Source organism: Lontra canadensis, unplaced genomic scaffold (genome assembly GCF_010015895.1).
Source record: "Lontra canadensis isolate GAN:19392208 unplaced genomic scaffold, GSC_riverotter_1.0 scaffold69, whole genome shotgun sequence".
NCBI lineage: Eukaryota > Metazoa > Chordata > Mammalia > Carnivora > Mustelidae > Lontra > Lontra canadensis.
This window is the reverse complement of record NW_022631063.1, coordinates 4323835-4347059: the sequence shown is the minus strand read 5'-3', so window position 1 is coordinate 4347059 and position 23225 is coordinate 4323835. Positions and strand designations below refer to the sequence as shown.

The window sequence follows — 23225 nt, the reverse complement described above, 5'->3', positions numbered from 1 at the left end:
ATATCACTGCATACTAATCCTAACATCAGTGAATGACTTGTCTATGACATCTGCAGCCACAGCTTATTTTTAAGGGAAAAATATTACATTAAGATATAAATTAAATTAATGTGCTAGGATGAAATTTTGGGGATTCTCAATTTCATGACGTTTTCTTTTTCTCCCACAGACTTTCATAGTATTGAACAAAGGGAAAGCAATCTTCCGTTTCAATGCCACCCCGGCTTTGTACATGCTGTCTCCTTTCAGTTCTCTAAGAAGAATATCTATTAAGATTTTAGTACACTCATATCCTTTTTAAAATGATTACTGGCATGGGTTCTTTAAAATGTAGTTTGTTCTGGGTGCCGGGTGGCTCAGTCGGTTAAGCATCAGCCTCGTCTCAGGTCGTGATACGGGAGTCTTGGGATCCAGCCCTGCATCTGTGTCTCTGCTCAGCAGGGAGCCTGCTTCTCCCTCTGCCCTCCCCCTGCTCCTGCTTTCTCTCTCTCTCTCTCTGTCTCTCAAATAAATAAACAAAAGCTTAAAAAAAAATGTAGTTTTTGTTATTCATTCAAATAGAGATTTTAGTCCTTTTGTACCTGAAAATATCCAGTCTTGGTTTACCAATTTCAATATAATTTGGTGTAAGTCTCTGAGAAGATTGGGAGAATAACAATTTTATCATTTTAGGATAAATTTCTTTATATATTTTTTTTTGTTGTTCAAAGAGATTTTTTAAAAAGTTATAAATTCATATACAATTATTTTCTAGGGGCACCTGGGTAGCTCAGTTGTTACGTGTCTGCCTTCAGTTCAGGTCATGATCTCAGGGTTCTGGAATCTAGCCCCACATTGGGCTGGCTCCCTGCTCCACGGAAAACCTGCTTCTCCCTCTCCCACTCCCCCTGCTTGTGTTCCCTCTCTTGCTGTGTCTCTGTCAAATAAATAAAATATTAAAGAAAATTATTTTCTATGAAAAAGTTATCATTTTAACAAGTGGCATTATCAAGTATTCAAAGCTCCCACTGTGTTCCTTTAACATATTCCTTGATTCTAAGCTACCTTATTTAGCATGCTTATCATGTGCACTATTCTGACGAACTGCATATTTATGACCATGAGTAACCCTCCAGATTGGACCAAGAATGTAGAGTAAGTGGGTATAAATCATTTTAATATGGTCTCTGTGTCATTTTATTCCTCTCCTTTCCTGCCACAAAGTTACTGCAGCTCTAAAACTTGTGGTGTATATCTGTGGTTGCTTTTCTTTCAATTATTTTTTCTTCTTCTGTGGTACTAACCTGCTACCGGTAGAATAGAATAATCAGATATTACAGTCTTTTCTAGAAGAATGAATGTATCAGGTGTCCTGCCTTGTTCTTAGACATGTGTCTTTCTCATGGAAGTAATGTAGGACTTTTCCAGGCAGATTAGTACCTATGTTCTTAGTCATTTTGAATATCTCTACTTTCTATAAGAGTTTCTAATATGGACATTTTAAGATTTTCTGGAAAAATACCTTTCCTGTAGTTTATTCTAAACTATAGAGTGGGTCTATAGTTTATTCTAATCTATAGAGTGGATCTATAAGCCAATAGCCACACGCCAATAGATGCCTTTCTTTGGTTGATCAGAAAAACTGAAGATTTACATGGTGCTGTATTCCCCTCATATTTAATATCTTATTGGATTCTTGTATCTAGGTACACTTTTACCGGAATATATACTTTTGAGTCACTTGTTAAAATCCTTGCAAGAGGCTTCTGTGTCGGAGAATTCACTTTCCTTCGTGACCCATGGAACTGGCTCGATTTTGTCGTCATTGTTTTTGCGTAAGTACATTTAGTTTTTTGAAATGGAAAACTCATGAGAATCATAGAAGCACAGTGTTCCAGTAAGAATAAGCCTTGGGGTCTGACTTCTCCTGCATGTAAAGTTTGCATTTAAAGGAGACTCTGTGAAAGCTAGTCATTGGTAGGCAAATATTAATTTTCAAGAAAGCATTTCCTATTCAAAAATGTATGACATCATTAAGATTGATCATCTCTGTGCTCAGCACTTGGATGGATAATCTATGCAGTGCAAGTAAGGTTCACACTTTTTCCGTGTCTTATTTAAAAGCTAGTAAAACCTGTAAGAATCACAGAAAAAGCTCAGGCCTTTATTTATAACTTGTTCTATTCAAGGGCTAGTAAGTACATTAAAATACAGAAACAAATCTTTTTATAAGGGATATCACTGCATACTAATCCTAACATCAGTGAATGACTTGTCTATGATATCTGCAGCCACAGCTTATTTTTAAGGGAAAAATATTACATTAAGATATAAATTAAATTAATTCATAGTGATGTTCTTTTCCCAAATATATTTGCCAGAAATATTCCCTTGTGTATTTTTTTAAATCTCAGACCTAGATACAGTATTTTTTCCCTCTAGCATCTTGAATTTTAAAGGTAATGCATGTTCATTGGAGGAATTTTGACAATACAGAAGGGTCTTAAGATTTCTAGTTTCCCGTTCCCTCACTCCCACCCCCAGCTCTTTGTCCATCAGACTCGCTTCTTTCATGGTCACGTGACTGCCGCAGCTGTACCTGCCTCTGGCTGATAAGACAACATTATGTCAAAGAAAGCTACCTCTTCTCTGGGATCTCATTATTTTAATTGAGATAATTTATATACCATAAAATTAACACTTTTAAAGTACAAAATTCAGTGGATTTTTTAAAAGAATGTTCACAAAGCTGTTCAACCATCACTAATCTCTAATTCCAGAGTATTTCCATTATCCCCAAAAGAAGTCACTTCTGTTCCCTTCTCCCCGTAATCCTTGGAAACCATTCATCCAGGTTTTCGGGCTACACATTCCATATATGAATGGAATCATACAGTATGTGGCCTTTTGTGTCTGGCTTCTTTCAATTAACATCTGGTTTTCAAGGTTTGCTGCTGACATTTTATAGGATATTAAGTATCTATATTACCATAATGTTGAGGTCTAATAATTGAAGCATTTGATTGTTTATTTAGGCATTTAAGTGTATGAAAACCATTTTAATAATATATTTGTATTTTGCTCACATAAAAGGGGTCAAATCAAATCTAATCAAATTAAATTAGTTGTGATGGGGGAAAAAAAAGACTTGCATAACTATCCATTTAAATAAGAATTTTCCAAATATAGGCAACACCTTGAGTAAAGGCACAGGTAAGTACCATAGACTCTATCTAAATTCTGAATAACTCTGATTTAATTCTACAGGTATTTAACAGAATTTGTAAACCTAGGCAATGTTTCAGCTCTTCGAACTTTCAGAGTGTTGAGAGCTTTGAAAACTATTTCTGTAATTCCAGGTAAGGAATGATTGGTGTGAAGCATTAGGCCACTCATAACTCCAACTATTTGGGAGTTGTTCTTCTTTTGTTTGTGTGTGTGTTGTCACTGTGTTGTGTGTGGACTCCCTATTACAGATATGTGACAGAGTTTGTGGACCTGGGCAATGTCTCAGCGCTGAGAACATTCAGAGTTCTCCGAGCACTGAAAACAATTTCAGTCATTCCAGGTGAGAGTGGGGTTAAACACCGGGGCTGACTTTGATCATTTGGAGGAAAGACAAGAACGACTTTCTCTTAGGCAATTTTAATTAAATTTGATTTTTTATGTTTGTCACAATCATTAAAAGTCAGCCTTTGAGTTTAATCAACTGCATGGGTCTTAGAGGATGAAGATGGCCATTTGGCTCACATCTCAACTTGAAATTTTCCCTCCTGTGTAACAGATGATTTTCCATTTTGTTTAGCCGGGAATGAAAATTTCAATTTGTTTTTATTGCTTTTCATACAGTTAGGAAAAGAGATAAAAAAAAAAAATCAGCATGGGGGTGTTGCATGTCGTACTCTGTTTTAGCTTTCCACAACAAACCATTTCTTAACCGAAAATTAGTTGTCACTCTGTGCTGCAATTCAGCCTCTTTGTTTTAATGTCTTTACAGAGAGATGGTTTGTTTGACAAGCATTTGCAAATTAGCACTTTTAAAAATTATTTTTACAAGCGAATATGGTGTGAGCAACCAAATTATTCATTTTGACAATTTGGTTACCCTTTGGAGATAGTTAACAATTTTTATCCTTTGCTGTAATATATAGAAACAAAATATATATGAAACAGCAAATCTACCCTTTTGAGATAGTAAGCTTTTTTCAAACTAGGTTATTTAAGGTCATCGATCTGATACAATGCATGCATTTCTAGGAAAGCTCGTGTTTTGTTTTTATTTCTCATTCAGAGGCTTTATTTCATTAGGAACACTTTTTTTGGCCCCTGTGTTCAGGCCTGAAGACCATTGTGGGGGCTCTGATCCAGTCGGTGAAGAAGCTCTCCGATGTCATGATCCTGACTGTGTTCTGTCTGAGCGTGTTTGCCCTCATTGGGCTGCAGCTGTTCATGGGTAACCTGAAGCATAAGTGTCTGAGGGATCCGCTGGAAAATAATGAAACATTAGAAAGCATCATAGATACCCTTGAAGAAGAAGACTATAAAAGTAAGAATGTCCCTGAAGTTGTTAATAGGTTGAAATAAGATTGTTTGCTTTTAGCAATGAAATGTTGCTTTCCTTTTAATTATTTCAAAATTGTTCACATATATAGGAAGTTGCCACTGTATGCATTTGGATCCTGTTATATTTTCATAAATCTCCCTGGTTCTAAGGTTTCTAGCAGTTCTGGTATTAGACATATGATATAGTTCCATAATTCCCAATTTCTGTAAGATAAAAATGAATAAATTTGCTCTAGAGAAATAAATTTGGCTGTGACTTAATATTAACGATTACATTTCATCATAAGACATATTATGTGTTTTAGATACTGTAGTTTTATTGTAAAATCCGTACTTAGGTTTATAGAGTAATTTATTTATTATATGATATAACTATATTTTTACATTTGCATTAATTTAATATCTATAACATATATAGTTGCATAAATCCTACTATAACAATCATATTAACTATCACATATTAAAATGTCTGCTTGATAGTATTTCTGAAGATTTGTATAAAGCAGAATGGTTTTCTCAGCAATATCCCTATAATCAGTGATGAGTGTCTAAGCTCTTTCTAAGGGCGTCCCTCAGTCTAGCCAGTGGCATTATATCAAAGTTTAATTCCATCACAACTAGTTATGTAGGAAACAGATGAGTTGATCTATACACACAGTCTCGAAGTCTACTTAATTCACAAGTGTGTTTTAGAATATCGTACAGAAGGCCCGAACTGCACGTTTTCTGAACAGATCTCCCCTAATGCAGTTTCTTTTGGCAGAGCTGTTGATGAATTTGGATGACAATGAGATCAAACAAGATTGTGCTTTCCTTCTAACACCCAGTGTGTCTCTGTGCTGTTGCCCACATGAATCCATAAACCTTAATAGATACTTAGATCCAGAGTGGGAGTAGGGACATCAAGAAATCTTCTAAGTGGATATGTCTTTGACAGAATAAGATCAAGGAGTCAAGGTCAGGATTCTCCTTGGATTATGAAGGGTATACATCATTTTCTTACTTTATTAAATGTGTACTCTCCCACTCACTGGGGAAAATAGAAGCAAATAAAACCTGGCTCATATAGTAAAAGGCTATAAATAAAGAAAACAGAAAAAAATATAGAAGCCTAAAATGAGAAAACTGAAGGTTTTCAAGTAAAATATTTAATGTATGATTTCTTTATTGCCAGTGTTTGATGATGAGGAATTTAGCATATTTTCCCTTCCATTTTATTTTTACTTATTTTTCCAGTTTCTGATTTATATCAATATAATCTTAAATTTTATTTTCAATTTACAAAGAATTTTATTCCTTAATTTATATACTGTAAAAGTAACATATCTTATGGGTAATTGTTGACATGTACAATTAAAAATCAGTTTACAATACTTACTTAAACTTAACACTTTTTTTTTTTAAACTAGGGTCATTACCAGTTCTTTTAGTTTGATTGCATGTAGGGTTAAGGTTGGGTCGGGGTAATCTGATAGACTGAGGGAAATACTTGGAAGTTGTGGAAATTGCAAAAGGATGATGAAAGTGAGTGTCTCTTGGATTTAAACTAGACAAGGAAAGAAGTGAACCCAGGAGTTGGTTGATAGATTATGAGAAAGTAGTGAAGTAACTGAATTAGGATTCTTAAAGAGATCAAAGAATTACAATGGTAAAGGCTGCCTACAGAGAAATCCTGAATATGTTCTGAAGGTCTTTTCTAGTACCTACAGCAAAGCCTTTTTTGGAGGTGTTTTTTAAATGTATTATCAAATCAATGAGCCCACTCTCTAACCTTGTGTTTCAAAAACATACAATGTATAGATTTTCATTGAAGGTGAGCACTGTCTACTTTGATGCTCATCAAAATTCCTCCTTGCTACTACAGGTGAAGGAAAGGTTCATGTGCACAGTCAGTAGCTAAATTTCCAGTAGCTATTGTACTTTAATATGGTGTAGTTCTGTTGGGATAAAGAAAGATAGTCTCTTACTCCTATTGACATTGATTAAGAAAAGTTCCTGGAAAAAGCACAGTATTGGTTGCACTACTCCCAGGGCTTTTCCTGTCTTTATCTACAGTGCTTTCCTTGTGGGGACTCCAAAAAATGCAGTCCCCCAGAATGCAGTGTGTTACTTGCAGGCATTCTGCCTCTACCTGATCCCCTGCACTGGTGTTCTCAGAGTTGACTTATTATTGCCTCCTGGTTGAGGAATAAGCCCTTCATTCCAAAAGCCCAAGCTGTTTTTCTGAGCCAGGCTGGATAAAACTACTCATAGGATGTCTAGGTCACCATTCTGTACCATTGGCCTTGAAATTAAAAAGAAATTTCCTCAGAATCTGCACTCGATTGAATGTCCGTTCCAGACTTTTGTTGAACGGATTTTCCAATTTTCTATTTCCTTTTGTCCCCTTATGTCTTCCACTGTGAGGTTGAGGCTTATCTATTACTATCCACACCCTTTGTTATTATACTGAATTATGTCTATTTAATAGCTTTATTGAGATAATTCACATACTCTGAAGTCCTCCCTTTTAAAGTATGCAATTCAGTGTTTTATAGTATATTCACAATATAGTCACATTATGCAATAATCACAAATTTTAGAATAATTTCATCTCCCCTCAAAAGAAATCCTGTACTCATTGGCAATTGCTGTCTATTCCCTCCACCCCCTAGCCCCCAACAACCACTAATTTACTTTCTGTCTCTATGGATTTACCTATTCTGAACATTTTTTTATAAATGAAATCATACAATATGTGGTCTTTGTGTCTGGCTTCTTTCACTTAGCATGTTTCCAAGGTTCTTCCGTGCAGCAGTAATTCATTTCTTTTTAACTGCTAAATAATTTTCCATTGTATGTACATACTATATTTTGGTTATTCATTAATTGATGAACATCTGAGTTGTTTCCACTTTGGGGATATTGTGAATAATCCTATGATGGACATTCATGAGTAAGTTTTACTGTGGGCATAAGTTTTTATTTCTCTTTGCATTGTGTTTTCCCTTTCCATGTTAACCTTAATACTCCTGAGGCTAATTATTCTAATAATTTAATGTCTGCTTGTTTAGGGATTATTTTAAAGTGTTCTGTAAGAGCAGAGTGAGCTTTCTTCGGTCTCATACTGACTTGAGTCTCTTTGCTCTGCCATGTGCTAGTACAGGCAGCTCTAGAACCCTTTCTTTCCTTCTTCTTCTTCTTTTCTTTATTAACATATAATGTATTATTTGCCCCAGGGGTATAGGTCTGTGAATCGTCAGGCTTACACATTTTACCGCACTCACCATAGCACCTACCCTCCCCAATGTCCATAACCCAGCCACCATATCCCTACTCCTCCCACCCCCCAGCAACCCTCAGTTTGTTTTGTGATATTAAGAGTCTCTTATAGTTTGTCGCCCTCCCGATCCCACCTTATTTCATTTTTTCCTTCGCTACCCCCACAACCTCCCACCCTGCCTCTCAAATTCCTCATATCAGAGAGATCATATGATAATTGTCTTTCTCTAATTGACTTATTTCGCTCAGTATAATACCCTCTAGTTCCACCCATGTTGTCACAAATGGCAAGATTTCATTTCTTTTTTTTTTTAAGATTTTATTTATTCATTTGACAGACAGAGATCACAAGTAGGCAGAGAGAGAGAGGAAGGAAAACAGACTCCCTGCTGAGCAGAGAACCTGATGCGGGGCTTGACCCCAGGACCCTGGGAACATGACCTGAGCCGAAGGCAGAGGCTTTAACCCACTGAGCCACCCAGGCGCCCCAAGATTTCATTTCTTTTGATGGCTGCATTGCATATATATACCACTTCTTCTTTATCCATTCACCTTTTGATGGATATCTAGGTTCTTTCCATAGTTTGGCTATTGTGGACATTGCTGCTATAAACATTTGGGTGCATGTGCCCCTTCAATCACTACATTTGTATCTTTAGGGTAAATACCCAGTAGTGCGATTGCTGGGTCGTAGGTAGCTCTAGAGCCCTTTCTTATAAAGCAGCTCCTCAGTGGTTGGTAACCATGAGCCAGAGGTACTTTAAAGGATAATTCTAAAGTAATCCTTCCACAACAAAATTATTGCGGAAGCTTATATACAAAAAATTGCTTCTTAACCTCCTCCATCCTCATTCCATCATACCCACCCTACCTCAGGCACAGTTTTTCCAAAAAGTTGTTCGTGTAACATTCTCACCCAAATTTTCATCTCAAACTAAGAGAGGCTTTATTGTTTTGTTTGTGACTTCTAAGATTTACGTCTTCTGTGTAAGACAAAATGAGGTGAAAATCAGTCAGTTACTCTTACCTGGAATGGTTTAATAGTTTAATAATGCCAGCTGCTGCTCTCTGAGCAGCTGTGTAGAATGTGTGGATCACTGGATTGCTTTACATGCAATATCCTATTTATGCTCTTCCACAGCTCCACAAAGCAGGCTCTCTAAGCACATTTCTAGTTGCAGTGGCTAACCATTCAAGTGGTAAGATCATTCACCTGCACAGGAAGGGGTAGAAGCAACATTCAAATCCATGTATACCTGACTTGAAAGTCTTTCTTCCACTATCACTCCAAAGGCCTCTAATAATTATATCTTTATTTATTTGATTTGAGCCCAACAGGAAGATGGGCCCTTATTAAAAGGCATGGATATTTGTCAGTTCTTTATACATTTACTGTGTGTGGTTTGGATTAGCTCCCTGTCTTAAGAGTAAGCCTTGATAGTGTATAGAGGAAGAGATTATGAGATCCCTTATGCCTGAAAATGGGCACAGAGGGTACCACGATGAGAAAATGTGTATTTAGTTCACTGCCATATCCTCAATATCCGGAACTTCATAAGTCCTGTGTAAATACTAATGGCTGACTAACGAGAGAATTTCGGGAGACAGGGTGTGTCCACTTAAAATACTGCCTCGCTGTCTCCACCTCTTCTAGAATACTTTGGACATCCTCTGGGGGCTCCCTTCCATCTTTTTTCTCCCCTTCCCTTTCTGAGTTACACTTTCACTTTGGGTTCCCTCAAGCCCCATGGCTTTGAAAACTATCTACTTGGTGATCCTAATTCTGGTGTCCTCCCTCCCCGATGCTGACACCAGCAGCAAGTTCTGTCTACACTGTTTTCATCCCCTTATCTCCATGTACACAGCTACTCTCTGAGTTTTAGTCATGTCACCTCTCACTGTGTCACTTAAGTCGTGTCCCTGCTTTCATACTTACTCTCCTATAGTCCACAATCCACAGAACAACCAGTGGGACATTTAAAAATGGTGATTATCTCCCATTTCTACCTCCCACTTCTATCACTGTAACCATACTTAAAACCCAAACTTCCTTTCATAACACACAAAAGCTTACATCACCTGACCCATGCTTACCCCTGCCACCATAGTTCTCTCGACTCACTACACTGTAGCCAGGCTGACTATCTTGCTGGTTCTTCCATACACCAACTTCACTTTTGCCTCAGGACCTTTGCTCCTGCTCTTGACTCTGCCAAAATATCTCTGCACCGGGGTCTTTGGATGCCTGGCTTCTTTGTACATGTAGGCCCTAGTTCAAATGTCATATCTGGAGAAAGGCCTTCCCTGGCCACATTTTATCACATTGGCTTCTTTTCTTTTTTTTTTTTAATGAATTTTTTAAATAATTTTTTTATTTTTTATTAACATATAATGTATTATTAGCCCCAGGGGTACAGGTCTGTGAATTGCCAGGTTTACACACTTCACAGCACTCACCATAGCATATACCCTCCCCAGTATCCATAACCCAACCACCCTCTCCCTACCGCTCTCCCCCCAGCAACCCTCAGTTTGTTTTGTGAGATTAAGAGTCTCTTATGGTATGTCTCCCTCCCGATCCCATCTTGTTTCATTTTTTCCTTCCCTACCCCCTAAGCCTCCCACATTGCCTCTCAAATTCCTCATATCAGGGAGATCATATGATAATTTTCTTTCTCTGATTGACTTATTTCGTTCAGCATAATACCCTCTAGTTCGATCCACATCATTGCAAAAGGCAAGATTTCATTTCTTTTGATGGCTGCATAGTATTCCATTACACACACACACACACACACACACACACACACACACATATATATATCACATCTTCTTTATCCATTCATCTGTTGATGGACATCTAGGCTCTTTCCATAGTTTGGCTATTGTGGACACTGCTTCTATAAACTTCTATAAACATTTGTGTGCACATGCCCCTTCAGATCACTACATTTGTATCTTTAGGGTAAATTCCCAGTAGTGCGATTGCTGGGTAGTATGGTAGCTCTATTTTCAACTTTTTGAGGAACCTCCAGGCTATCTTCCAGAGTGGCTGCACCAGCCTGCACTCCCACCAACAGTGTAGGAGGGTTCCCCTTTCTCCGCATCCTCACCATCACCTGTCATTTCCTAACTTGTTAATTTTAGCCATTCTGATGGGTATGAGGGGGTATCTCATTGTGATTTTGATTTGTATTTCCCTGATGACATTGGCTTATTTTCTTTAGGACATTTGTCATTATTTGAAAATACCTTGTTTATTTATTTATTTATTTATTTGTCCTCCATCCCCGATTTCCACCCATACCTACACAAAAAGATCCATAAAATTAATGATCTTATTTATCATGCTCTTATTATTATATTCACTGCCTGGCCCATAAGAGGTTATCAATAAGTATTTGAGGGAGAATATATGAGAATATAATAAATAAATGAATGCACATTGCCTGAGACTGGGCCTGAATGTATGTGAATACGTCTCTACTAATTAACCTATCTCTGGGTCACTCTCTAATATTCTATTGTTGAATTTCTTCCTAAACAGAATATTTTTATTACTTGGAGGGATCTAAAGATGCTCTCCTTTGTGGTTTGAGCACGGATTCAGGGTAAGTAATATTTGTTTTTAGTCAAAAGGCTACCAAAAAGGGAAAGCATATCCAATCAGTTTTTTTAAATCGGAACCTTTGATTTTATATTGTTTTCATATATTTCATGGCATTATTCTGTCCCACAGTGAGCCCACACTTTAAGACATTTATGGTTAATGTACACTTCGGAAACCAAAACTTGGAGGTAGTGCTTGAAGTGGAACAAGATACAAGTCATATAAATCTTAAGAGAGTAGAAAAGTCACTTCTGGAAAACCCCACCAAAAGTTGGCTGGATAGTTTCAAGTCTCTCTTCTTTCTGGAAAGAAGAGTGACAAAACCAACATACTTTTCCCAAATTCTACCCTTTTTCCGATCAAGAATGACTCATAGATGACTGAATGCAGTGACACTTTGGTCACTCTGAAAGGAACTCATGGACTTGGGTAAAGATATTTTAAGAATCTCTTGTGTATGCAAAATACCCATCTCACGGTTTCCCCTATACACCGATTTCATTTATGAAGGCAGAGCCTTTGTTCTTGGTCTCCCTCTGACCAGATATTTCTTCACCAGGCTCTGTGTATACAGGGAACATTAAACAAATAAGGTTGCTGCTCCTAGACACAGCTTCAGAACACTCTTCAATGGCATCATGGATACCAATCCATCAATTTTAGAAAAATATCATAAAGCTACAAATCTTTATGAACTTACACAATTTCTCTATTTAGGCTATTCTTATTCTAATTAACTCCAAGAATAATGTGGGTTCCCCAGTTTTGGTGGAAGCCTATTTATCGGTATTTATGGTGGAAGAACTATTATTTGGCATCTGGTGGAAGTTTCCAATTTTTAATGATGATGCTAATAGCAGATGCCATTTATTAAGTGCTTTGTATATATAGGAACTAGGCTGGGTAATGTGCATATATCACCTTTTTAAAACTTAACAACAATCTTCACTTTTTGAGGTAGGTGTTACCTCTTCTGACTGAAGGAGTGAACTGCGCCTTGGAGAAGTTCAGTAATTCGACGAAGTCACCAACTAGTAAATCATAGGGATAGGATTCAAACCCAGTTCTTCCTGCTTCCAAATAATGTGTTCTTAATTGTTATTCAGTATTGCCCCCCTAGTAGAGGAACCTGGAATATCTAACTGTTCTGTAGTACTCTTTAACTTGTATCCTGGAAACATTCTAACTTGCGATGTTCTTTTTCATATGTAGCCAGTGTCCAGAAGGGTACAGGTGTGTGAAAGCTGGCAGAAACCCTGATTATGGCTACACGAGCTTTGACACTTTCAGTTGGGCCTTCTTGGCCTTGTTTCGGCTAATGACCCAGGATTACTGGGAAAACCTTTACCAACAGGTGAGTGACAAGAGAAACATTCATTGCATTTTTGAATGGCATAAAAAGCTGGTGAATGTTCCTTGCTGGACTTTATGTGAGATGTTTTATTCAAATCAGAAAGGACAAAACCCTATTATCTTATCACTAAAATTAGATGTGTTTTACTTCCAGCACTGTTAGAGTGGGTAATTCTTAAAATCATAAATTATTCTCTTATCCTTTCTTGGCTTATTTGATCTCTAGTTCCCTTTCCCCCTTTCAGAATATAGCATCCCCTGGAGCCCTAGGTAAATAGCAGGAAATACACTGTCATGGGCTCTTATAGCTCTCCTGTCCATGCTGGTTTCTGCACATGCTGGCCTGCTTGGATGCCTAAAAACCAGGCTCTCCTAGATTCATCATGCTTTAGTTTTTGAATTCCCAGGTACAGTTGTTATGAATTAAATTGTATCCCCTCCCATTCATATGATAAAATCCTAACTCTATGTGCCTTAGAATGACTGTTTTTGGAGAAGAGATAACTAAATTAAAATGAGGCATTTCGGTGGTTCCTAATCCAATCTGATATGTCCTTATAAGAAGAGGAGATTAGGACCTGAGAGACACCAGAAATGTGCCCACACCCAGAGGAAAGACTGCTTCAGGACTCAGAAGGCAACCATCTGCCAGCCCAGGAGAGAAGCCTCAGGAGAAATCCAGCCCACCCACACGTTGATACTCCATCCTCTAGGCCTGCAACAAATAATATTTCTGTTGTGTCAGCCCCCCAGTCTGTGGTAGTTTGTTAACCCTAAAAACCAATACAAGAATTGAAGACTCTGTTCACTTCTCTAAATGTTCCTGTTCCCCCCCAATAAATAAATAAATAAATAAATAAATAAATGTTCCTGTCCCAATTCAGTTGCTCCTTCCTCTAGACCTCCATGCCCTTTGAATATCCCCCAGTTTATCCATCACTTATCCTGTAATTGTTGGTTCACGTGGCCGTCTCCTGCAGCTTGGATGTGATCCTTTTAGGCCTATGGGCTGCATTTTTTCACTTACATATTCTTAGAACCCAATCCCAAGAGGAAGGAGGTGAAAATGGTTATTCTCTATTATAAATGAAAATGAATCACTTTTCTCAGAATTGCCAGGTTCTTCTTTTGGGCTGTTCTTTGTTTACTTCATTTCTGATAATATTATAAATGAATATAGAAATTCTATAAGAATATACTTCAGAGGAAAAAAGGAATACAGACAACTTTGAGTATATAAAAAGATGCTCAGTTTTTCTCAAAATGAAAGACGGGCCAATTAAAGCTAGAGTGACCTCTAATTTCTTACCGCTTAGAATGGTTGGAGATCAAAAAGAGAGACGCTGTCTGGCTGAGATGTGGGGAGGCAGACTTTCTCACACATTGCTGGGAACCACTGCAGAGTGCAACATGGAGTTCCTATGAAAATGAAAATGAAAATGAATATACCCATTAACTTAACAGTCCCACTACTAAAAACTTGCGTAACAACAATAACTGATAGAAAAGGGAAATGAAGAGGCATCAGAGATAGGAGATATTTTTCATGTAACAGCTTTTTATAACATTTGAATTTTTTTTGGCCATATACTGCATTCAAAAATCTTTAATATATGTTCATGAAAAGTAAATATAAGAGTAGATGAACAGATAAGATCATTCAGTAAAGCTGTCTACTTTGTGTGAACATAATACATCATCATTAATATTTCCTGGTAGAGATAGAATTTGATCAGTAAAGAGAACATAGATATCATTTAGTCCTCTAATTTGATAATGAGCAGAGCAGTTAGTTTTTGAGTAATTTTCAGACTGTGGATAAACAAAAAAGTTAAGATTATTAGTCTTAAAAATAGTAAAGAATCATACCTAATTTTAATATAAGTTTAATAGGTTGCTACATCCTTTGTACTAAAAAAGTGTGCATTGTAATACTGATTGTTTTCCTTAGAGATATAATTCTATTCCTCCATATTTTTTATAACATGAGATTATACCAAACTGTCCCACCTTCTCCATGCCTAATAGGCCATTCAAGTTGAAATAATTTACCAAAGATCTTTGTGTTCCTAAAATAATGATTTCCATTTTTCCCTAGACACTGCGTGCTGCTGGGAAAACCTACATGATCTTCTTTGTTGTGGTGATTTTTCTGGGCTCCTTTTATCTAATAAACTTGATTCTTGCTGTGGTTGCCATGGCCTATGAAGAACAGAACCAGGCAAACATCGAAGAAGCCAAGCAAAAGGAGTTAGAATTTCAACAGATGTTAGATCGTCTTAAAAAAGAGCAAGAAGAAGCTGAGGTATTATTTTTTGGCTTAAAATTCTTTCTAGAAGTCCAAGTCCAAAGGGGGAATAGCAGAGGCTCTGTGGTCTTCCCTAGGGAGATTTCCTCACTGGATTTTTAAATATAAACAGGATTTTCATTCTGCGGTGGTCAAAGAAACCAGTTCTGGATTGAGTTAGAATTGGCATGTGCCCATTGTACCTTTCCCCCTTATCAGCTCACTCCAGCACAGAGAATGTTCTAGGCCATTCCTCCTAAAGCTGTTTTCCATGATGCCTCAGTATGTATAGCATCATGCCAAGTCCCAAAACAGATATGGTGTGTTTCACCAGAGTAACAATTGCATACAAAAGTTCAGGGAAAATTATTTAAATGTTTATGTTAACAGATACTCTATGGGTAGAAACCAAAATGTGCATAGATTTTTGTTAACGTGGCAGGAACTTTTAAGATAAAAAACACGAGATGTTAAAGAACTCTATACTTATGGTTGTGGCCACTTTAGGCTAAGGCACAAATTCTTGAGGATCCTTCCTTATTCCCCTCTCCAGAGGAGCCCTTCAGTGGAAAAGTTTGCAAAGGTTTATACTAAGAGAACACAAATTTAAATATTCTGCAAGAGTTTAAAATTTATTTGATAGTTCAACCTAGTTAAATATCTTCGAAGTATCTAACTTATTAGGGGGAAGGTAGGAATGTGTAATGCAGAAAGATGTTCAGTGCACTATTTGATAATATTAAAAATCAGAAAACATTTAAATTTTTAAAAATTAAAAAATGGTTAATAGAATTATGATATTTTTGTGTCTCAGAGTATTATTCAGCCCTAAAATTGTGTTTTAAGAATATTATAACAGTGAAAAGTATTAATATAATAATGTATTAGGTAGTAGGATACAAACTTGAGTATAATAAGGATACAATTTAAATATTATATATAAAGGTTGGAAGAAATAGTAACACCATTTCCAGGATGCAAGGCTATGAGTGATTTTTATTTTTTATTCACAATGTCCTTATTATCCAAATTTTTACAAAGATTGTTTTAATAATAAAAACTCAATCTTTTTAATAAAGGGTTAACACTAGATAATCCCAGGAATTTTCTAGGAAACCCTTAGAAGTCTTTCATTTTCTTGACTTGAATTTTGTAATCATTCATTTTCATTTTCAAACAATTCAATCTTTATTAAACTGAGTGCCTGACTCTATTGATAATATTGAGTTAACTACCCAAACAAGATGTACGCATTTTCTTATTGTGTGGCTTATGTGAGTTCTATGTTCCAAAATTACCTAGTAAAACCTTCATATATAATATTTTATCTTATTTTTTAAATTTCTTTTATTAACATATAATGTATTATTTGTTTCAGGGCATATATACTACTTTAAATTGTTTTACTATAAATATAGCAATAGTGTGTAATAGCTTCATTCCAAAGGAAAATGGGACTTTATTACTATGCAAGAGAAGCAATAAATAGATGTTCAGTAAGCGATCTGGTCATAGTGCTAAGAAAATGGCATCACTTCCTATACAAGGAACATGATTATATGCATAGTATAATAACATTCATGGCAGAGAGGTGCCGCATCATTCCGTAGACTTTGGAAATGACTTACTGTACGTGTGGCCTCTTGGTCCAACAGGCAATTGCAATTGCAGCAGCTGAGTACACAAGTATTGGGAGAAGCAGAATGATGGGCTTCTCTGAGAGTTCCTCCGAAACATCCAAACTGAGCTCTAAAAGTGCTAAAGAAAGAAGAAACAGAAGAAAGAAAAGGAATCAAAAGAAGCTTTCCAGTGGGGAAGAAAAGGGAGACAATGAGAAGTTGTCCAAATCGGAATCAGAGGAGAGTATCAGGAGACAAAGTTTCCATCTTGGTGTTGAAGGTCATAGACGAGGACATGAAAAGAGACTGACTACCCCTAATCAGGTACACTTGCACCTATTAAATGCATTTCGCCAGGGGTAGGGTTGCAGAGCAAAATGTTTTATTTTGAAGTACAGGATCTCGGGAAAGGAGAGTGAATGATTGCATCGGTATGTTTTTAGGTAAAAAAGTATTGATCGTTGGACATTTATGGAAAGAATGTAGATGTCCGTAGTCTTCCATTGAATTCTGACCATTTTTGAAGGAGCTTATAGTTTCAGCATTGTCATATGATCTTCTCTGATAATCAAATTTTCGAAACCGTATTCATGAGAACTGTTGTGGAAATGAAAAAATTATTTACACTATATATTTTACATTTTTATCTAGTCTGTATTTCATAATGCCTCATTGGTTAAAAACTAATCTTAGATTAGTTTCTCTACTTTTCTTCACCACCACTACTTAGAGTGGTGAAGTCACCCACGCTGGAAAAGTCTGGAGACACCTTGATGGCTTCCACCCCCCAACTACTTCAGCTACTGACATCTAGTTGCACAGTCTTTATTTGTGCTTATGTAAAACATCTCTTCCCTTTTTTCCTCTCTTTCCATGGAGACCTCCATATCTCAGGTTTCCCTGCCTACGAACCTCCAAGAAGAATAGTTGCTTCTTTTATTCTCCTAAACATTTCCCACTGTCTATCACACAACCTTCCCAAATCATTTTTCTAAAACAAAACTGTTCCTTGACTCAACTTTAAGAAGCAAGAGAAAACCCCCCAAACCCAACTGTGTTGAATAACCACTCTCTACAAAACAAGACCCACATCTTCTCCATGTTGTGGACTGGCTTCCACCTTATTTCCCCCCTTTCTCTACCTTCACGTATCCTCAGACCACCATGATTGTTCACTCTTACCTACATGCCCTGTACCTTTATTACTTAGCACATGGGGTGTTCTCTAAGTGGGCTGATTTTCTTCTTTGTTTTCCTCCTACTGTAGTAGCATCCATTCTTCATTCTTAGCTCAGATGCCCCTCATCCCACACATTTGCCTCTGCCCTCTCCACTTCTCCAGTCTGCTCTTTGGTGCCCCACTCAGAATTACTATCCTCATTGATGTCTACATTTAAAATTTCTACTACTTAAGTGTGTAAGACGCTGTCAGCTAGACACTAAAAGATAAAGTCCCTGCCTTCAAAGATTTCATAATTTAGCTGGGGAGGCTGAACTTGAATACATGTGATATCAATAAAAGGAAATAGGACAAGAGCAATCCAGGCCAGTTTTAAGGCAGAGACTTTGTTACACTCACTTTCTGTTATTCAGAGTACCTGCCACTTTGTTGTTTACATAAGAAGCACTAACGTGTATTGAATTAGGCACTTCCAGAGATCCAGTTTGGTTTATGGACACAGTTTATCCCGGCCATGAATCAAACAAATACAACTTTCCCCCTCTTTGGTGGCGGGCACTCTCTCCCTCAAGTTCTAGGGTTTTATGACTTTGTAAACTCACTGACACTAAACAGTCTTTCTCAACATACCTTGACTGAGCTTCCAGTGTACAGTGGAGATGCAGGCAGTGGAAGACAAGGAAGCATACAGCGTGGTCATTGGCCTCGAGAGAGTTTCAATTACTTATAGAACTTAGGTACTGACATGTGAAAAGCTAAACAACAGGTATTAATACCAAATGCTGGGATGCCTGGGTGTCTCTTTCGGTTGGGCGTCTGCCTTCAGCTCAGGTCATGATCTCAGGGTGCAACGACCGAGTCTCACATCGGGCTCCCTGCTCAGCGGGGAGTCTGCTTCTCCCTCTGACCCTCTCCCCTTTTGTGCTCTCTCTGTCTCTCTCTCTCACTCGTTCTCTCAAATAAATGAAAAAATCTTTTAAAAAATGCCAAATGCTTTTTATAAGTAATATATTCTTCATAGCAAGTTCAATGGGATAGAAACAATGGAGAGGTCACTATAGACCAGGGTAGGAGACACCTGTGTGGCAATAAATAATTTACCTGATCCTGAAAGGATGGATTCATTCCATCTTTTCATCCCTGATTTGGAAAAATTTGTCTTGCTGCCGAATTCCTTCATTTTTAAATATGTTCCTTTTAAACCCGTACAGGGCCACCAGGCCTGAGCCCAGTAGTGACGGCGGCGGCCCTTCTTAGGACCTTCAGCACATAAACATCCCCTTTTCTCTTTTCTGCAGTCGCCGCTCAGCATTCGAGGCTCCTTGTTTTCTGGAAGGCGCAGCAGCCGAACAAGCCTTTTCAGTTTCAAAGGTCGAGGGAAAGATATGGGATCCGAGACTGAATTTGCTGATGATGAGCACAGCATTTTCGGAGACAGCGAGAGCAGGCGAGGCTCGCTGTTTGTGCCCCACAGAGCTCGGGAGCGGCGCGGCAGCAACATCAGCCAAGCCAGTAGGTCCCCCCCAGTGCCGTCAGTGAAGGGGAAGATGCACAGTGCCGTGGACTGCAACGGTGTGGTCTCCCTGGTGGATGGACACTCAGCCCTCATGCTCCCCAATGGACAGCTTCTGCCAGAGGTGATAATAGATAAGGCAACTTCTGATGACAGCGTAAGGACGTTTTAAATAGCTCAGGCATGGCTCGGCCCTTATTCTTGCATCAATCAGTCTCTGCTAGAGGGGTCTTCTCTGGTCCTGTGAATGGCTCTGCATTTTGCAACACTTCTACTGTAGAAATCCACCTTTGTAACTTATTCATGTAATCCTCATCCCATATGCTGTAGATGTCTAATGCAAAGATATTTAAAACTCCATTTTTGAACAAAAAGGAATTTATCATCTGTTGAAATTCTATTTGACTATTATAAGCCATCCCTTTAGAAAACGATGTATAGAAGATATATACATATATATCAGCACAGGAAATGCATGGCTAATGCTGATCTGATTGGTTGATAATAGGTCTCCTTCCTGTAAGGAAGTTTGGATTAATTGCCATCTCCTGCTATCTTTTTCAAGATACTGTTTATTCCTTGTGCAAGGAATCTTGAGTTTTAAAAATAATAATAACAGCAAGCCTGTATATAGTATTTACAGTGGCCCTACAAGGTGATATATTATTATCCTTGTTTTACAAAGGGAGAAACCAAGGCCAGAAGAACTAGAGCAGCTTGTGCTCTTAACCCACCACACTTTTGCTCTTTCTCTAGTGTGTGGTAGTCTTCTTAACTTGGAAATAATTTAAAATAGTTATGCTTTTTCCCCCACACATAAATGAAAATTACTGTTTTCATTAAAAAAAAAACCAAACCCTCTTTTGTCTGGTCTATAAATAAGAATATAATATCCAAACTACATACATTAATACAAACATATACACATATTAGCAAAAACAAAACAACTGGTCCAAAGCAACAATTTCAAGAGTTTAGGAGTAATTGAGTGGTTAGGAAAAAAAGTCCAATTAGGCTTGAAAGAGCTCTTTCCGGTTTCTGGAGTTCCTAGGTTACCTCTTTAGATCACTCACCGTGTTATATTGCATGACTAAACATCAGCAGGGGTTTTGACTAACCTAACAACCTTTGAACTCACGCTATTTATTCATACATTCATATTTTCAGACAATATGGCATTTTTAGTGAGGATAAAGTTCCATCAAAGTCATGGCCACAAACATTTCACTTAGAATGAATGCATGTGCTTTTAGGTACCATGTGACCTCTGTGCTTGCATGATACAGCTTGGACCTTTCTGCCAAGATATTTTTCGTTATCAAGTGAGCATGTTAAATTTCTACGGAATCAGATCTTTGCTGTGTTTTTCTTTTCAATGATATATTCCCTGTGAAATACATAATTTATATCAAATTTGGGTATTATTTCATATCTTTTAATAAAATATTTTCATTTAAGACTTTACTCTTACCATAGGAAAAATCAGTATTACCATAAATCCTGAAACAAACTACAAAACTAGAGGAGTTAGTAGATACTCTAGGATTCAACAGAAATGCAATAAACATAATAGTGTGGCAAAATGTACAGTTTAGATGAAAAAATTGCATGACAAATAATATGACCTTGACAACTAACACACGTGAACATGAAAAAGAATTTGTTATTCCTGTTTGACTTGGAGAAAAATTGCCTTTTCTGGAAAGTCAGTAAATTAGACATTGGATCTAATAGCCACCTACGGATAGGTGTGCATGTATGTCTGTGCATATATACATACAGACAGACACACGTGCATATATTTATGCCCATGTGTCCATGTTTTGAGATACACACATATATAACTGTATCTAAACAACTATACAACTTTAAAACTATAGAACTATATTTATATGGTTGTAGGGTGGTGTGTGTGTATGTTTATACATACACACAGAGCACACAGACCACACCTAAGCAGACATGTATGTGATACATACAGAGTTGTATACTTGTTTGTGTGTATATGTGTGTGAGTGGTGTGTGTGTATGTGTATTATTGGCCTGCACTGAACCAGTGTAGTGTTTTAACTTTTAAATAGTTGCCAAGATTTAAAAACAAGACATTTTCACATAAAATGAGTGTACATGGTAAGACTGAGCTCATAGTCCTGCATGCCAACAATCCTTTAGAGTGGAATAGTGGTCACCTCTTTTAGGTGGAGCTTACATTCTCCATTTTGCTACAGTTCCCATCAGTCTCCATTGTCCTTTTCAAACGAAGTCGTTTATCATCATACACTCAGAGCAATTCATGAGGCAACCCTTAGCATCGCCTCCATTAATACTGTTACCTCAGCAAAGAATAATTACAGAAATTTATCAGAGAATACCGAGGTTCTGCCCCTTGAACACACATCATTGCAACACAAGTCTAGCTGTTTTCATGTAAGATTCTTACATGGTAAAATGATCTAAATAAATCCAAGACCCAGAAAGATAGATAATGAAAGTGATTGTAATAATAAAAGCGACTTGTTTTATTTTTTATTTTCCCAAGCATTAATTCTTTTAATCCTCAAAGCAAGAATATGAGACAAGTAGTATGATTATCCCCATTTTACCAGTGATGGAACCGAGACAGGAGTTAAATAACTCTCCAATGATAACATGCTCAGTAAGTAGTAGAGCTATGATTCCAACCCAGCAACCTAGTCTCTACCTTAATTTAATCACCACAGCTACCTAAGCAAGATTTTATTCTATGCCTATAATTTATTAGAGTTCTATTCTTAAAACTTTAATTCATCATCTTTTTTCTTTCAGGGTACAACCAATCAAATACACAAGAAAAGACGTTCTAGTTCTTATATTCTTTCTGAAGATATGTTGAATGATCCCAATCTGAGACAAAGAGCAATGAGTAGAGTAAGCATATTAACAAACACTGTAGAAGGTATGTAATAATATCCTCTTACCCATACAGATTTTTAAACAGAATTTAGATAAATCCTGGTCAGCCTTAAATTGTTATATGAAGTTCTTAGGAACTTTACAATAGTAAAGATAACCAATGGATACTAATGGAATGGCCTTTATGTGCTCAAAAAAATTCATAAAGTGTTTTGTGATTAGAGACCATTAGGTGATAGGACCTTTCAAAGATAAATAGCTTAATGGTAATTAATGAAATCAAGGTTAACCCGAGGCTGGGTGGTTCTCACTATATAGTCTTAGAAACTTAAAATAGTCTCTGAATTTATCTCTCTCTAATATGCAAAAAATAATACATACTTCCAGATGTCTATAAATTGCTTCCCCTGAGCACGTTAAGTAAAATTATAAAATGGTAATATGTGATGTAACATCTGTTCAGAATATGATGAAAAAGTGCTAGAGAAAGCAATTTAGAGAACATAATGGGAATAATAGTGGTTAGACCCTGAGATACATTGAGAAGAGAGTTAAGGGTGGCAACTCTTAAAATGTACTGGCTCCCACTCTCCCCTACAATATGCCCCAGGTCCCACCTTATCCATTGGTAGCCAGCTCATACCCACATATACCATGATGGCCTCAGACAAAGCTTCCACACACCTCCTAAACTTAATGGTGAGAGATAAAAGGGCTCATGGTATGACATATCTATTGAATGAGTCACTCCATAAACTATTTCTAGTCTCTTGGTTCTGAGATTGCTTTCACTGTGAAAGGATATATATTGGTGGAAAATATATATTTCTCCATGAAGAAAAACGTAGGTTCTCCTGTTTCCCATCACATGTTAAGTGAATGTTTCTCTGGGAGTTGCCCATATCTGCTTTGAGTCATTAATTTCACTGCCTTCCCCCTAACTTATGCTTGCTCTAGTAAATGAACAT

At 37.2% G+C, this 23225-nt stretch overlaps 1 protein-coding gene and 1 long non-coding RNA gene across 3 annotated transcripts in view; one reads left to right on the top strand and one right to left on the bottom strand.

The window, feature by feature from the left end:
• Nucleotides 1-23225, top strand: part of SCN9A (sodium voltage-gated channel alpha subunit 9) — a 166526-nt gene that overhangs the window by 69727 nt on the left and 73574 nt on the right. The window contains exons 3-13 of the mRNA XM_032880361.1: nucleotides 170-288; nucleotides 1045-1134; nucleotides 1686-1814; nucleotides 3247-3338; nucleotides 4316-4525; nucleotides 11351-11414; nucleotides 12626-12767; nucleotides 14865-15071; nucleotides 16709-16996; nucleotides 19151-19522; nucleotides 22171-22300. Coding sequence (XP_032736252.1) covers nucleotides 170-288; nucleotides 1045-1134; nucleotides 1686-1814; nucleotides 3247-3338; nucleotides 4316-4525; nucleotides 11351-11414; nucleotides 12626-12767; nucleotides 14865-15071; nucleotides 16709-16996; nucleotides 19151-19522; nucleotides 22171-22300 — 1843 coding nt within the window. The remainder of the gene's footprint in view (nucleotides 1-169; nucleotides 289-1044; nucleotides 1135-1685; nucleotides 1815-3246; nucleotides 3339-4315; nucleotides 4526-11350; nucleotides 11415-12625; nucleotides 12768-14864; nucleotides 15072-16708; nucleotides 16997-19150; nucleotides 19523-22170; nucleotides 22301-23225) is intronic.
• Nucleotides 11908-23225, bottom strand: part of LOC116880910 — a 140998-nt gene continuing 129680 nt past the window's right edge. For both annotated transcript variants that reach the window (XR_004385299.1, XR_004385298.1), the window contains exons 3-5: nucleotides 16682-16811; nucleotides 14076-14185; nucleotides 11908-11975 (exon numbers count right to left, since the gene is read on the bottom strand). This is a non-coding gene — a long non-coding RNA (uncharacterized LOC116880910). The remainder of the gene's footprint in view (nucleotides 11976-14075; nucleotides 14186-16681; nucleotides 16812-23225) is intronic.